General features: G+C 38.2%; 1 protein-coding gene across 1 annotated transcript; it reads left to right on the forward strand.

Annotated features, from left to right (window-relative positions):
- Positions 1-1,213: 1,213 nt before the first annotated feature.
- sh2d4ba (SH2 domain containing 4Ba) lies at positions 1,214-13,926 on the forward strand. The gene is made up of 9 exons (XM_073873151.1): positions 1,214-1,381; positions 2,017-2,240; positions 2,544-2,703; positions 2,918-3,065; positions 7,116-7,254; positions 7,873-8,188; positions 9,624-9,751; positions 10,886-11,106; positions 13,458-13,926. Exons 2-9 carry the CDS (start codon positions 2,060-2,062, stop codon positions 13,548-13,550), a joined length of 1,386 nt encoding a protein of 461 aa, XP_073729252.1. The 5' UTR covers positions 1,214-1,381; positions 2,017-2,059; the 3' UTR covers positions 13,551-13,926.
- The last annotated feature ends 3,369 nt before the right edge of the window (positions 13,927-17,295 follow it).

Here is a 17,295-nt window from a genome sequence, read left to right on the forward strand (position 1 = left end):
ATACAAATATATCAAATGAAAGACCAGACCCTCTGCTTTCAAACAAACAATAAACAAACAAACCAAACGGGAAAAACATTTAATCCTATCTATATATTTTTGTCTCTGCTTATAAACTCTTAAAATATGGGTTTTTTTCTTTAAAAATACAATTTTTAGCAAAAAACTGAAATAATTGCATTTTTGTGAAGAAAATTTTTGTTAGAGATCAGATTACGAATGTTTATCAAAACATACACAGAGTTTAAACTTATTAACATTTTGGCTTCAGTTTTTTCATAAATTGGTTGCAGATTAACATAAAAGTTAATCAGAAACACGTTTATTTATGCAAATGTTTTTTCTTAATTGATGAGATAACTCATCAATGGCGGGGAAAGAGTTAAAAAAATCTATAATAGTATGTAACTCTAAGGTGCCAATGTGTAAATTTTAGGTACCAATAAGCCCCTTTTAGGCAGTGTTGGGGGTAACGCATTACAAGTAACGTGCATTAAGTAATAATGTTACTTTTCTGAAGTAACGAGTAAAGTAACATTACTTTTTAAATGTACACATTAATATTTTAGTTACTTTTTTTAAAAAGTAATGCAAGTTACTTTTTCAGTTTAATTAATTCGATTGAAAAAAAAATATGTACTGAGTTTAACTAAACGTATAGTCACATTTTGCATACCCACCTGCGGGAACAGTTTGAGTCAGAAACTAAGATTGCAGGCCAGAGGTCGAAATTTTTGTGATGAAATATGCAATTTCTGAATGCAGAACTTTTCAGTAAAAAAACCCTGCAAGGCCTAAAAGAGATCAAGCCTCAGCCAAGAAAAAGTAACGCAAAAGTAACTAAAAACGTAAGAATTACTTTCCATGAAAAGTAATGTAATAAGTTACTTTTTGGAAGTAACTTAATATTGTAATGCATTACTTTTAAAAGTAACTTTCCCCAACACTGCTTTTAGGTATAAAAGTGTACTTTTTGAAAAGGTACGGCCCCAATGACTCAAACTTCTTTCCAAAGGCATTTACACTGTGTAGCAGGATGACAGATGTAATGAATAGAGCAATGGACCAAGATGAACACTATAGCTCAACAGAGGTTTCTAATTACATTGCTCTCTCTCTCTCTCTCTCTCTCTCTCTCTCTCTCTCTCTCTCTCTCTCTCTCTCTCTCTCTCTCACCTGTGGGACACTTTGAAACTTCGGTGTATGCATTACAACAGAACAGTCACAACATACCGGGAACCATACAAACACACATCATGGATTTAATGGAACAGAATACTGAGCCACTATATTCACCACGAATCACCTTTGATATCCTCAATGACACAGCGAAAACCTCCATGGTGACGAGACCCACGGGGATCTGAAGCAGCCAAAGCGGGTCAGTAAGATAAATAATGTAGACAAAAACAAGCTACTGTAGGAGTCATAGATAGTAGGAGTACAGACAGCAGACTTCTAATGAATGCTGTCCGTTGTCCAGAAAACATCATTTTAAAATGCTGTTATCTGGGTCAAGGAAAGGTCATGGAGGAATTATAGTGAAAAAAATTTTTTAATGCTGTACTATAAAATATTTATTAGCTAATATTTGCTTAGACAGTATGTAGAAATTAGCAAATATTTAAGTTGATTTATATTTTTTGCAATGAATCTGAATCTGCTTTTATGAGTGAATTAGTCTAAAACTAATTTATTTAAATAGTTTCCTTATTCATTCGCCAATCGCCACTAATAACAAATTAAAAAGGTAAAAAGTAGTATTTTGATATTGTCGATCAATTACAATCGGCGGAGCATATAAAAAATACAATGTCATTGGCACATGTTTAGTTTTGCCACTACCTAGAGCCAACAGTTTGTGGTTAACACAAATGAAAGAAATGTCAATGTGAATCACGTGCGGACTTTGTTACTGTCTAGAAGCATTTGTTGTTACAGGCTGTTTCAAAATGTTAGTTAACTCTGGACAATTTGATTGACTGCGAAACATTCTGCTCCAAATTTATTTGGCAGTTCTTGCAGTGTGCTCATAGCGAGGAGATTCTGGCAAGCCAGGATGATGCAACAGATTCTGAGAGACATGTTTGTAGATCCAGAGCTTCTGGATGAATTGAATGAAGGGCAAAAGCAAATACTTTTCTACAAAATACGTCAGGAGCAGGTGCGACGCTGGACAGAGCATGACAGCCAACAGGAGGGAAGCTGGGAAAAGAGCCGGGTACTGAAGAATAGAGATGGTGGGTCCAGCAATGCAAATTATGACAATTCCAACCTATTAAGCTGCCTAAAGAGACAGCATTTCAATGCATTGAAGACTCAATTGATGCATTTATTTATTTCCTTTTTTTAATCACATGTATCCTTCGCTAAGAAAGCAAATCAAAGACAGAAATGTTTATTATAAATAAATATTTATTCAATATTTAGTATCAATAAAAATCTAAATGTTAAACGTTCTTTATGGAACCCAACAGCCTGACAAGAACTCTTTAGGGATCTTTATTTGCAAGAACAACCCCTGTCTTTATAACTTTCTCCAGAAACCAGGAAGAGTGTTCAGTGGCTGAAGGGACGTGATGGCGAAGTGTGGGTTTGGATAATGGGAGAGGCACCTGGAGACAAACCACATGAATTGATAGTCAAAGAGCTGATGGAGGAGAGAGCCAAGCGTCAGGCTCAGCTAGAAGCCCAGGAGCTGTGGTGAGTATTGTGACATGCACAAGAATTACATTTTAACAAGGTTACAGGATCAGCGATGAAATATTGTCTTGAGGAGTCACATGGACACATGAGGTTTATTTTATTCATACAGAAATTCTGCTCTTCTAAATAAGGCCAAGGACTGCTCTGGCAAAAAGTTATGTAATTACATAAAGTTAAAACTTCCACTGTCATATTTTTGTAATTTTCCAAGGCGGAAGAAAGAAGAGGAGATAAAGCAGAAGTTCAGAGATGCCATCACAAAAGAGAAAGCACGCTTAGTTGCCGGAAAATGGAAGGAAGAAGCTGAGGACAGGAAAGCAGCTAAACAGGAAGAGGAACGCATACGAGAGAAGCTAAAGGTGATTGGAAAAACACACTTCCTAATTTCTAACTATACTGCACGGAAAAAATGCATTTTCTCAACTTTAACAAAACCAAAATAGTTTTACCAATGATTCAAGGTGAAACATATACAGGACCAAGCAAGCAGTGAAAGTTACACAAAAATCCTAAAAATGAATAAATTTTAATAGACCTTCTTTTTTGTCCAAATTTAACATTTACCTTCTCGAGTGTTGTATCAATCACCCATTTGAAAGTAGTGTGTGTGCCGTATTTATGGTAGAGTATAAAGGGGGTCGGACACCGGCCACGCAGCTCAGTGTCGCGCCGCTGAGCTGCACGGCCGGTGTGCGACCCCCTTGAGTGTATGTAGGCCTACAACCATACTGAAAAATCCAGCAAAGACCATAAACTGGTAGCTGGTTTTAGCTGGTTTAAGGTGGCAGTAGCGGGTCTAAGCTGGGTTTTTCAGCATGGCAAAGCTGGTGGGTCAGCTGCTCTTCCAGACTGACCAGCCAAGTCCAGCTAGACCAGCTTAAAAGGTGACCAAAACACAGCTAGACCAGCTTGCTACACCAGCAATACCAGCTAAAACCAAGCTGGCAGACCAACCAGCTCACCAGCTTATGCTGGATTGTTCAGTGGGGTAGTCGGTCATTCTGTACTTCTTTCACAGTGCCTTTCTTTGAGAGACAAAGAACATTGATGAAAACAACCAAGCAATCCATACTTAATCTGAAACCAATTTACTGTTTCAACAACGAAGACTAGAGATGACAGATCTGGATCCTAGTTTGAAACAATATATGGCTGTAGGTTCTTTTGTTTTGTGATGACAATCTTATGTACTTCAAAATTTGGAAAAAATATGTGACCCAGTCTGAAAACCCAGCTACTGTCATTTTGTGATTATTGTTTTCCACAAAATCATCCTACATAATGTTAAAATATAACCTTTATATGTTTAATATTGACAGAGTTAGGTCATGTCAAACATTGAAATAAAAGCGAAATCAATGAATGAAATCAAACTTCCATGCTCCTAATTTCATAATTAGATCATGACACTTCAACCTGGATTTCACAGATATGGTCACATATCTGGTGTCGGTTTTTGGCCTCAAATAACGTGAAAAATTAAGGCACAGTGTGAAATCTAAATTCATACCAATACCAAATGGCAAATAAAATCAACTTAGTATGGATGAGAGATCAGCTGTAAAAGGGAGGAGAAGTCAATTAATCTTAAAAAGGAGTTTAGATCTTGAATTCATCTCCATTGCTGCATAATAAGTTATTCATAAGCCACACTGATGGCATTTTCTTTTCAAAGAGAAAGAAATAGTAAAACGTGGGAGGAGCTGGGGCTGGCGAGGGCGGCAGAAAGACCGTTTTTCAATATTCAAACTGCAGATTCCCTAAAGAGGCCTTGATGGTTAGAGATGATTTGCGGCCTGATAATGAGACCTTTTTAAGAAACTTGTCAAATATTAAAGAGCTCATTTATCAAAGCCCACAGATTATTCTCCCTACTGGAAAGTGCTGAGTCTTTAAACTGAAGTGTTTTCTTTCACAACAGTCTTTAAAGACTATAGAAGCATAGAGTATGGTGAACAGAGAAAAGAAGAGGATTTTCTCAAACATTAGAGGACTTTGTCTAGCCATTTATAGCTGGATTTGCTGGAGTAATGTGCAAGACTTCTGTACTCTCTGATTTTACAGTACGCTCTGTAAAAGTGAAAGGGTGTTTTTTAAACCATGATTGGGAAAATATGGACAAAGCCATTTGCTGGGTTTAAATTAGACCTTAGCTGGGTTGTTTTAAAGAATTAGTCAATTTTCTTAAAAAAAAAATCCAGATTATTTGCTCACCACCATGTCATTCAAAATGTTTATGTTTTTCTTTGTTCAGTCGAGAAGAAAATATGTTTTTTTGAGGAAAACATTCCAGGATTTTTTTATTTTTAATGGACCCCAATACTTAACCGTTTTAATGCAGTTTAAAATTGCAGTTTTAAAGGACTCTAAACGATCCCAAACGAGGCATACGGGTCATATCTAGCAAAGCGATTGTCATTTTTGACAGGAAAAATAAAGAATATGCACTTTTGAACCACAACTTCTCGTCTATCTCCGGTCCTGTGACGCGTCAGCGTGACCTCACGTAATTGCGTAACGCTGTGGAAAGGTCACGTGTTACATATATGAAATGCACATTTGCAGACCATTTTAAACAATAAACTGACACAAAGACATTAATTAGTATCATTCGACACACAACAACGTCGGAACAGTCCTCTTTCTCCGCACTTGTAAACACTGGGGCGTAGTTTCGCACAAGTGATCTCTTGACGTGATGACGTATTGTGTGAGGTCACACTGGCGTTCCACAGGACCGGAGATAGACAAGAAGTTGTGGATTAAAAGTGCATATTTTTTATTTTTCTTGTCAAAAATGACAATCGTTTTGCTAAGACTCTTATGCCTCGTTTTGGGATTGTTTAGAGTCCTTTGAAATTCCGTTAAAACTGCAATTTTAAACTGCATTAAAGTCCATTTAAATGAGAAAAATCCTGGAATGTTTTCCTCAAAAAACATAATTTCTTCTCGACTGAACAAAAAAAGACATAAACATTTTGGATGGCATGGAGAATGGACTAATCCTTTAAACCCAAATGCCGATTGGGTCAAAAATTGACATTTTATAGGTTTCCAGACTCTGGGCCAGATCCGGACCGATGTTGCCGACTTCGGTGCGGATCCGGCCCAGAGTCGTATGCTGTATGGGTTAATTTTACCCAACAGTTGGATTTGTCCACATTTTATCCAACCATGTTGAACCAAACCAGCTTTTTTAGGGTTTTCGTGTAAGCCCCATTCCAATACTTAAACAACATTTAGAAATTGTTGTTGGTTACCTGTGAAAATGGTCAAAAATGGTACCAAACTGTCACTGGGCCAATACTCTTCAAAAAGGTATGATTTAGTACCTAATATGTACCTTTGTGGTACTAATATGCACTTGTTGGTACCAAATTGTTCTTCTGAGGTACTATGAATTCTTTAGGTCAGTGGTCTCCAACATGGTGCCCGCGGGTCTGTGAGTTGCCCGCCAAAGCACATTCTAGTAATAGCCTCAATTTTAATATTTACTTATTACATATTTTTTATATTACCTTGGCTTCTTTCATTTAAAATAAAAAAGATATACCATATCAACAAGTAAAATAAAATGAAATTAACAAGTAAAATAAAAAAGTTTTGAGTAGACTTTATCAAAAAACTAGCCCTCCAGATTGTTTTATCCATTGTGTTAACCCTTGCTCACAAAAAGGTTTGAGACCCCTGCTTTATTTGCAAAGGTGTCCTATTTGAAATGAACTGTGTCAGTGATAGCTAGGGACCTTTTTTTACTTTTTTCTGACAGTTTACAAAATTGTTTCCACTGTTTACCCCACTAGTAATGTAACAAACCACTGCAAGTGCTACAATTCAATGCAAAGACATACAGTATTAAAAAATGACTTGGTAAATAGCATGATTGTTGCTTCAGCCTAAAAAAATGCTATTACCTTAGCTGTCAGTACCATTAAAAAGCTGATAATGTGATTCCCTTTGCTACAAATCGAGGCTGTAGTAAGATATCTATTGCTTATTTTACCATGAATCAACCCTCACTAGTCATCAAAACTACTCCCAGTCTCCCAAGACTGAAAGCACGCAATAATCGCAACCGCCAAAACTGCAGCTGCACTCATGTTTTTGACCACTCCTGATGACTCTAGTGGTCGAGTCAATGACTGTTCATTTCCACATAACACCTCATTGGTAATTACCTTATGACAATAATTACACGGCTTAAGTGTCTCAAACAACTATATAGCCACGTGCTTATATCCTTCAGGATTAATTATTCAACCAAACGATTTCCATTTCAGCACAGCTAATGAACCACTGCTGCTGATACATTAGTCACAACAACATACTGATGTTAAGTGTGTACTGATGCGTATGTGATGCTTTGTGAACTCTCGCTCTCTCTCTCTCTCTTTATGTCTCTCGCTCAGAAACAAGAGGAAGAGGAAAGGAAGAGGGAAGAGGAGGAGATACGACGTGCAGAGGAAGAAAGAGCAAAGGAGCTTTACATGTCTCTGGAGCAGGAGCAAAGCAAAATTGAACAGCGTGATAGAGAGTGGGAGGAGCAATGTGAGGAAAAACTGAATCATTATCTCTCTTTATATATTATGCTGTATTAACACAATAGCATTTAAAGCAACACTATGTAGTTTCCATGTAAAAATGACTTACAGCTCCCCCATGTGGTTGAAAAGCGCAACAGTGCCTGGTATCAGACACTCTTCTGCAGGCAGGGGGAGGGGCGGGGCTGTGTGCTCTACCCTCCACCGCCACTTTCAGAGTGTGCTTGTAGCAGCTAGGAGGCTGCTCAGGTTGCAGCAACAGTACAATTTGTCCAGTTAAAAGTTGTCCTATCACTGAAATAATTTTAGAGATATTATTTAAATGTAAAAAAACTACATAGTGTTGCTTTAAATCTCTTCAGCTTCTCGTCAGCCTGTTGTGTAAAACTTTGAACTCATGTAACATTCACTCACCTGTCTGATGCATACCACAGTAAACATAGTTTAACTGTAGTATTTGTAGTAAAACCAATGGTATTTAATACACTAAAAAACATGGTTGTTTTTTGCAAGGGTATTGCCCACAAAAATGGCCAAGATTGAAATCTAATCTAGCTTCCTATTCACCTATCATTTCCTGACACTTTTTCTTCATGCATTCACCTATTCATCTCTTCCTCGTCAGTGCGTCGCTCCAAAGAAGCTGATGAAGAGATGACAAGGAAGGCCCGCTGGGCAAGAGATGAATATAATCGTCAGTCACTACGGGCCATAGAGAAAGGCCATGTGGCTGGCCTGAGCGTACAGTTTCAAAAACAGACCCACCTGAATAAAGCACACCCCCATAAGAGGCACAGTACTTTCACTGAACCCACCACAAGTCCTGTGTCCAACAATGAAGTCCATCCAAAGCCTGGCCTTCAACGTGCAGAACCTCCTTTGTACAGACGCAGACAAAGTCGCAGACATAGTACAACAACATTACAACCACAAATGGATAGGTAATCCTTCTTATTTTAACAATCCATGATTTCTGAGGTTCTTTGTCCTGTGGAAATTTGTCAAATGATGTATTTTCTGTGTTTTGATGACTGAATGACCAGCATCCCGGTACAAAGCAATACGTTTAAAGCGCACGCTCTGGACATCCATCCCTCACAGCCTCATTTTGGAATAAACATGGTGGCAGGCTGAATAAGACGTATAGGTCAAAACACTCTTATGCTGCGTACACACCAAAGCATCGCTTTTCTTTGCGGGATTTAACTTCAATGCACATTTTTTGCTTGAGTTGAATATTTTCAACCTTTGCAAAATAGTGCATGTGTGCTCGGCAATAGCACTGCCCGATTCGCGTCATTCGCATCAGCCCACGTGAATTCGCGTCTATTTGCATCTTCGCATTGACTTTGTATGTAATCTACTCGTTCAAATCATTGAATTTTCATTTGGTGTGTATGCTCCTTTAGCAAACGTTTACATTTTTATTAGGTTTGGCTGTTTACACAACAACGCCGTTTTGGGGGCCCGAAATAGAGTTTCAAAGTTTTTAAAATCAACACCTTGTTGTCTCTTTGTAAACTACATAAATGTAAATACTGGTGATGTCAAGTGCATGTGTTAATTCAGTATTATAGGCATACACAAGTATAGACAGTTTCATCAGACGCACGTGCGGTGACGCGATACGCGTCTTGTCCGAACTTTACTTCCGGTTTCAGTTTTTTTAATTGTCTGACTAGTTGCAAAACTGAACTCTTGAACAAATACCTCGTCGAAAGTAACAAATATTTTGGTTTCCTAGGTAATCTACGTGTGGTTTATTTAGCTTGTTATATAAATAAACTATGTTAAAAGTAGAAAAGTAGAGTTTACCGGAAGTTACGTGTTGACCACGAAAGCCCTTGTTTATGTTGTTACTGCTGAAACGGTCTATAACCAAAACAACAATGGACACCTACAGGACTGTTTGCGCTGCTTAAGATACTGCGTTTATTAATGCTTCTCCAACAAAGTTTACAATATTTTTGCCGTTTTATAGTCCAGGGTCACTTAAAGGCGGAGTCCACGATGTTTGAAAAACGCGTTGGAAAGGAGACGGGCCGACTACCAAAACACACTTATAGCCAATCAAATCAAATCAAATGCCGGGTTGCGTATGTGTGGGGCGGGTCTATCAACAGAAGGTCCAGATTCTATTGGGGTAGGGGCGTGTTTGTTTAGGTGATTTCAAATATCAACATTGGCTTTCATACATCATGGACTCCGCCTTTAATAATAAACCTACCTCATCATCTGTCTAAAAATTTATCACAGAGTGCTAAAAGAGACACCTGGTTGCTGGTCAGATAAATAGTTTGGTGTGGGTAATAAGTAATAATTCTATTGTACACCATATCAAGGACTTACTAAACTAGTGCTTTTACTTCCCATCAGCCCTGCATGGGTACGAGCACCACGACCCAGTTCCAAGGAATCGGTTGTAGTTTGGTTTACTGAAGAGCAAAAACCGAAAAAAGCTGGATATGAAAGGAATGCCAATGATATCGCCCCATGGTTTCACGGTGAGTTTTCCTGATAACTTCTGGCATTATTCCCATACAACACAATAAATCTATTATTACCTGTTAAATCGGTTGCAAATGTGGACATTCATTTCAGGGATGGGGTTCTGTAAGCATAAAACTGGGAAACATAAATGGTTAGCATTTAGACATTTGCTCTCAAGCAGGTCTTTACCCTTTTAACCTCTTGCACACCGTCACCCGCATACACAAGCAGAGAGAAATTGAGTGTGGAAAATGTCACTGTATTAAAAAAACCTGACCTGGCCAACCAACAGATGGAGAGCACTAGTGTGTGCGTGTGCATCTTCTTGTACACAGACAGAGACGGGACAGAGAAATTCAGGGGTGTCGTCAATAATTCAAAGGCTTTGGCTAATTGCTGGCATGGGTCCTGCAGCTTTGTCATGTTAAAATGGGTTACAGTGTGTGACTGCTGGTTAAATGACAGGAGAGCAGATTAATAGGTCTGTGAGTGTTGGAAATTTCATCTGAACATGGGCTACATGTCCGTCAAGGTCTGAATAATGGCATCTTGATAAGGGCACCAACATATGATCATACCCTTACACACACACACACACACACACACACACACACACATACACACACACACACACACACACACACACACACACACACACACACGCACACGCACACGCACGCACAGCATTTGGTGTACATTTACAGATAGGCTATGGAAAAACATACTATACAGCTTTCTACCTGATCTTGTAGATAAAAGAATTTGTAATTAAAACAATTGTGACCCTGCCTGCGACAACTTACCTTTGTCACTGTTTTACGACAAAGTGCATCTTAAATGCATCCTCTACTAATCATGTAGGTTCTGAAGGATCATATTTACTGATAAACATAAAGGCAATGCAAGCTGCTTTGAATAAAAGTCTCTACTGAAAACAAACCTGTAAGCTTGCAGTAAAAGAGAACGCTTTTGGTGTGATCGGCCTCTAAAGCTTACTGCTCACTCGGTTTAAATTAGATCACAGGAACAAACTAAAAATTATGGGACAAATATTAAATTTGATGTTACACATACAACATAAACATAAATAATGTTATAAATTGAAGTTTAGTTTTTCACTAACAGTTCATGGTGATTTTAATCTGAAGGCATCATTTCTCGAGAGGATTCTGAGGGTCTACTTATGAATGCTACCGAAGGCTCTTTTCTGGTGCGGGTCAGTGAAAGGATATGGGGTTACACACTGTCCTATCGCACTGCCAGTGGTTTCAAACATTTCCTTATTGATGCTTCTGGGGACTATTACAGCTTTCTGGGTGTGGACCAAAACCGTCATGCAACCCTTGCTGACCTCATCGACTTCCACAAGGTAAGAAAGTAATAACTTCAGAAGTGCTGCGTCCGAAACCGCTTACTTCCATACTATATAGTAGGCGAAAAGCAGCAGGCGAGGCGAGTAGTATGTCCGAATTCATAGTTTCCAAAAACAGTATGCGAAAAGTACCCGGATGACTTACTACTTCCGGTTAGATTTTGAAGCATGCATACGATGGACACTTCACTATCCCATGATGCCCCAGGTTATGCAACGAAGAAGAAAGGTGAAAGCAGCGATGCAGCCGTTTTCACGCTGGTATAACATGACGTGATGACAACGTATGTCACATGATGTATCAACATGGCGGATGTAGCATGTCCAAATCTCATTCATACTACAAGGATTCATACTATACAGTACTGAACAGTATGCGATTTCGGACGCAGCCAAGGTTTTAGGCCACATCCACACAAAGCCAGAGGTGTCACTAGCCAATCTTTTATCCTCATTTTAAAAAAAAGTCTACGCATAGCAGTGTCTGACTGGTCAAGATATGGGGTGATGACATCATTGTTTTACAAAATATACACATAGGCTGTACACATGAAACCGCAAGGGGGTCATTTTTAAATTTATCCACTCAGAGACCCAGTTTCAAAAAATAGCGGTTTCAGGCTACGCAGGATCCGTCTGGACGAAGCGTTGATACAATACAAATTTTTTTAGGTATACAGCTTAACGCATCTCTGTGTGGATGGGCTCTTACGATACATTCGCACGTGGTGTAAGTGTTAACGCTTGACCGAGGGCGGGTTTAAAGCCTGGCCAATAGGCAGCCAATCACAGTGGCTGCAACAAATGCTACTCTGTTCTCCGGTCTTGCATAAATGTAATTGGCTGGCTCTGCCTAGGTCATTTGCATTAGGCAATTTGATTGGCTGACGCACGCATTGGCGCTTAAAAAGTTTAACTTAAGAAATGTTTAACTTCTGTGTTAAACCAATGGCAGTGAAGCGACGTTGACGGATCCACAATACAGTTCGGCAACGCATGATGTCACCCATTGAAAGTAAAAGAGAAGCGCCCCGTGTGAATGTACCGTTAGTGTGTGACTAGAACAGTAGACATAAAACTGAAATAAAAGAATAAGCAACAACTGTATAGTCATAAGCACTTCAATAATCAATCATCTTTCCTGTGTATTTGTGTTATATACAAAAACTTTGCAAAACTGTTATAACATGTTTGGAGCTATAGTGCTGATGCTGGTGATGCGTAATTCCTTCCCTACATCTGAACATACTGTGACAGTCTGTACTGAATCAGATGAAGTACTTACTCATCGGGCGTTCAAACAATATGTCCTTTGTAGTATGATTATGGGTAGTGTGAATGAAATTTGGACGTCCTACATCTTGATACATCACGTTGTCATAACAAGTGAGCCATTAACTAATTCCATGATGTTAAACAAGGAACAACTGTTTTCCTTATGTGCATATGTTTGAATAATGCCGCATTACCACTTTCTGACATTTTAAATAGGAAGATGCCTCTCCTTCTTCCACTAGATAGTTGAATTTCTATTGAATGCACACTTCAAAATATTGCCTGAAGTAGTAGTAGATCATCCGGGTACTTTTCACCTATACTGTTCGAATACAATGAATTCGGACATACTACTCGCCTCGCCTACTGATTTTCACCTACTATATCTAGTATGGAAGTAGGCGATTTCAGACGGTTTCTTGTGCAGCATCTTTTTCCCATCACTTTCTGTCCTCATTCACTTTTATCTGTCAAATTGTTTTTAAAGGCTTAAAATATTCATAATAAAAGAATTTAGGTTACAAGACAAACTGATACCCATGTTAAACACTGTTATACTGTTTCCACTAAGGTAGCTTACAGAAGCTCTGCCATCTATACATGACATATCTTTACAGGATAGTCTGTGTAACCATAGATACATATTTCACTGTCTGGAAAGCTGTCAAATATAAAGTCACAAGCTGTGAAATCTTTGACTTTACTTTAATGCAAATGCCTGTTACGTTGTACAACTGCCAACAAGCGCCCATGCTTGACGGCTTGGCAGTATGGTAAAACATTTTTTTAACGCTGTAGAGATGCTGTTTTAACTCGGATAGAACAAATTTAATAGAAATGGATAAATAAATATATAACAGTTTGGGTTTAGATGCTACAGTGCGAGTAACAAAGCGGGCCCCACTATTCTAAGTCAGATTTGACTGAATGTCTAAATATGTAAAATAGATGCAACACATTTCTTGTCAATTTCTTTTTAGCATGTTTCTCTTTCACTGTGTATTCAGAAAAAGCAGCCCTCGTATTGTTAGCATATGAATGCAGGTGCTTTTTTAACAAATGAATGTTTTTAGGAGGACGTCATCACAACAACAGGAAAAGAGCTGCTGTTGGAGGCTTGTATGCGGTCTGGACCTTCTGCAGACTTTGGAGGACTTTTCTCATAACTCATCATATGATTCGCTGCATTTTAAAGAACATGGTTACAAGAAAGACCAGTCTTATATATAATAAGGCAAGTCATAATGTCCTGCCTGATGTGGTTCACAATGCCTTATCCTTGCAATTAAAAAAGCAGACAAACTAAATTCATAAAGGAAATACATACTGCATGTTTGAATGGATCTTTCCATTGTAGCTGAGAATCCATTAGTGCTACATTTACTGTTATTTTTTTTTAATAATTGCATCAAAATGAAGTCAAAATGGTAATGCAACCTTAAGAAGAATGATTGTTTTCTGTTTTTAAGAAGCGAATGTGCTGCAAATTGATATTGCTGTGTAAATAAAGACCAGTGTGACCCATGAAACAATGTATCAAAAGCACCCTACTGTGACTGGGAAAGGTCTGATTAAACAACACTAGGAAAACAGTTTCCTTCCTCTTAGTACCGTACCACAGGAGTTTTAAAATGAGGGAATTTTTCAACATCTCTGACCTTACAAAAAGGTGCAATCTCCACAATAGTCATGTTTAGCTAGTTTGCAGTTAGCCCCTGATGGTAGATGTTGAAATTGCACAAGCCTGGGGCAAAACAAATCATTTAAAAGAAGCCATGTGCGACCACATAAATTTGATTCCATTATCAGACGTTATGTAGTGACTACTGTTGCTTTTTAAACCATGAAATGGATGTTTTTTTTCCTGACTGCTGCTTTTCATGTCATAGCTCAGGATAGCCACCAGAAGGGCTTGGATGGTGCCAGATTTTTCTATGGCATAGAAATAGCTGACCTCCTTGACATTATGTCACAGAGGGATAAAGTATATATATTTTTTTCTTCAGGGTTCCCACACCTTAGTTAACTTCAAATTCAAGGACCTTTCAAGGACTTTCCAGGTCCATATCCTCAAATTCAAGGACTAAATGTGGGGACACATTTCAAGTGAGAGCAAGGTTACAATTTTAAGTTACATTGTTACAGTTCCCTTTTGAGGGAACTCACGCTGCATCACTGCGGTGACACTTTGGGGAAACCTCTAGGGGTAAGTGCGTCTGAATGTGTATATCAAATTCAACCAATAGTGAAGCTTAACGACAAAGATAAGGTGACGCGAGAACCATGAAGTATATCGCTATTTGAAATATTGCCTAAGATATTTTCAAAAACTTCCCAGGGCCTTGAATTTTTTTTCCCAGATTCACAAACTTTCAAGGATTTCCGTTCTTACAAAATGTTCCCACGCCATTTATTTACGCTGCCAATCATGAGCCTTTTTATGGTATTTTGATGGCAGTGTGAACGTAGTCTAATTGTGAGTGGGTTTTAATCTAACGTATAGGTGAAGATAAAACAACAAGTCTCTGAGATCACAGTCCTGTTTTATCGCCACTGAGGAAGACACCCCTGGTTTCTCCAAGATGATGTGCTTTAAATGGATAGTTCACCCAAAAATGAAAATTCTATTATTCACTCTCATGTTGTGAAAAACCTGTATAAATTGAAGCTGATCAAAAGCCCCATTTACTTTCATAGCAGGAAAAAATAATACTGTGGATGTGAATGGGGCTTCTGAATGGTTTGGTTACAAACATTCCTCAAAATATATTTGTGTGCATCAGAACAAATAAATGTATACAGGTTTGTAACAACATGAGAGCGAGTAAATGAAGACAGAATTTTCATTTTTGGGTGAAATAGCCCTTTAATAACAACTACTCGAACTTATTGTCCCATCTGCTACGTCCACAATGCGGGAGTTAAAATGTATGAGATTTTAACAGGCAAAATAAGGTGTTACTGTTTTTACATTCACTCTAAAAAAATATTGGGTTGTTTTTAACCCAGGGCTGGGTAACTATTGGACAGACCACATTTCTGGGTTAAAATTACCAAAATAATGGGTTGTTTTAACATGCTTGATTAACAATAACCCAGCAGTTGGGTAAAAACTGAACCCAGAAATGTGTTCTGTCGAGGGGCGTCGCTAAATCTTTTTTGCCTCAGTTTAAATTTTAGCAGTTAGTGTATTCATTTACAAAGATAATCGTGGCAAAAATGGATCTATATGCAATGTAGTTATGTTTGTTACAATGCAATGTAGTTTTTTTATGCAGTTATGTTAGTAAAAGCGTTGCATAAAAAAGTCCAGGTGGCACCACGCGATTGAGTTGGCTTATAAAAACATGACAAAACTTAAAGGCGCTCTAAGCGAATTGAAGCGTTTTAGACCATAAAACATTTTTTGTTACATACCGGAAACATCTCCTCACTATCTGCTTGCTGCCTGTCCGCTGATCAAACTGTAAAAAAACGCGATCTCTGTAGACAGCCCAGGCTTCACAAACGGCAATATCAACAAATGGCCAAACCTAGCATCACAAAACAAAACAAAGTATTCCAGCCAATAAACGACAAAAAGGATTTGGGGGTGGGGGTTGGGCGCGTTCATGAAAGCACGGAAGGGAGGGGGAGGGGGAGGAGTTAGCTCCGTCTGTTTGAAAACAGTTTCAAACGTCAACAATAACTAACGTCTCGCAGATTCGCTTAGAGAGCCTTTAAGTAAGTTTATATAATAATGATAATCTTATTTTGACTCAATTACTATTGGCTCCTGTAGATGGACATGAATGTTTTGTGCAAAGCAAGGAAAGGGAAGCAGAAAGGAAAGATGATGAGTTTAAGGGAGGTAAGACTACATCCTCACCCAGTCAGGTCTCAAACAGGAAAAATCTCAGGAAACCCTTCTGTCAAGTCTATTAAATTTCATTGTTGCTGAAAAAAATCACATGTATGTGATATACCGTTCTGTATTTTCAGAAATGAAATTAATATTTAGTTCACTAGCTTTAGGACACATAAACAGTTAGCAGTAACTATGACTGAGATTATTTTAGTAGCAGTCATAAAATGACTTGTTTCTTGAAATGTAAAAATGTTCTTGTAAAAAGTTATTAATCATTGTTATCATTGTATAATGTAAAATGCAAATTTGAAAAGAAAATATTTTTTCTGTTGCCATTATTTCCAAACATTTCATGCCACCAAACGTGTTAATAATGTTAAGTATAAGAAGATGATAGCCTACTTAAATATTTTTAATACATGTTTATGTTTCCCAGTACTTTTTGCAGTGTAGGAATAGTGGATTAAGCAAAGAAAATTGTATATGTGTTGCACACAGCAGGCTTTCAAAAAAAAGTCTGAATAAATGAGAGGCCTGTGCCCCAGTAGAGCTTTATGTCTAGCAACGCCCCTGGTTCTGTCCAATAGTTAGCCAGCCCTGGGTTAAAAACAACCCAACATTTTTTTTAGAAATTGGATGCTTTTATCCAAAGAGACTTACAAAAGTGACAAAAACAACAAAATGATATGTATTAGAGAGGCAATATGAGAAGTGCTATACAAAAACACCTTCAGCTTACTTTAAGTTTCAACATCAAGTATTCATGGAAAAAATACATTCTGATTGTGATGGATACGGCTGACCAAACAGAGTTTGGAAAATCATTCCACCAGCAAGCAGGCAAATGAAGGTGAAGGCAAACATTACCCCACAACTCACTTGTTGACCATAAGGTTTTTGTTTTTCTAAAATATTTGTTTTGAAACAGCATGCACAGATGAATTGTATAAAACTTTATCAAACACACTACACACTAAAAAGTGCTGGGTTGGGTTGTTTTAACCCAGGACCGGGTCGGCATCGGACAGAAGAACACACCGCTGAGTTCAAACAACCCAACTGCC

This window comes from Misgurnus anguillicaudatus, chromosome 11 (genome assembly GCF_027580225.2).
Source record: "Misgurnus anguillicaudatus chromosome 11, ASM2758022v2, whole genome shotgun sequence".
Lineage (NCBI taxonomy): Eukaryota > Metazoa > Chordata > Actinopteri > Cypriniformes > Cobitidae > Misgurnus > Misgurnus anguillicaudatus.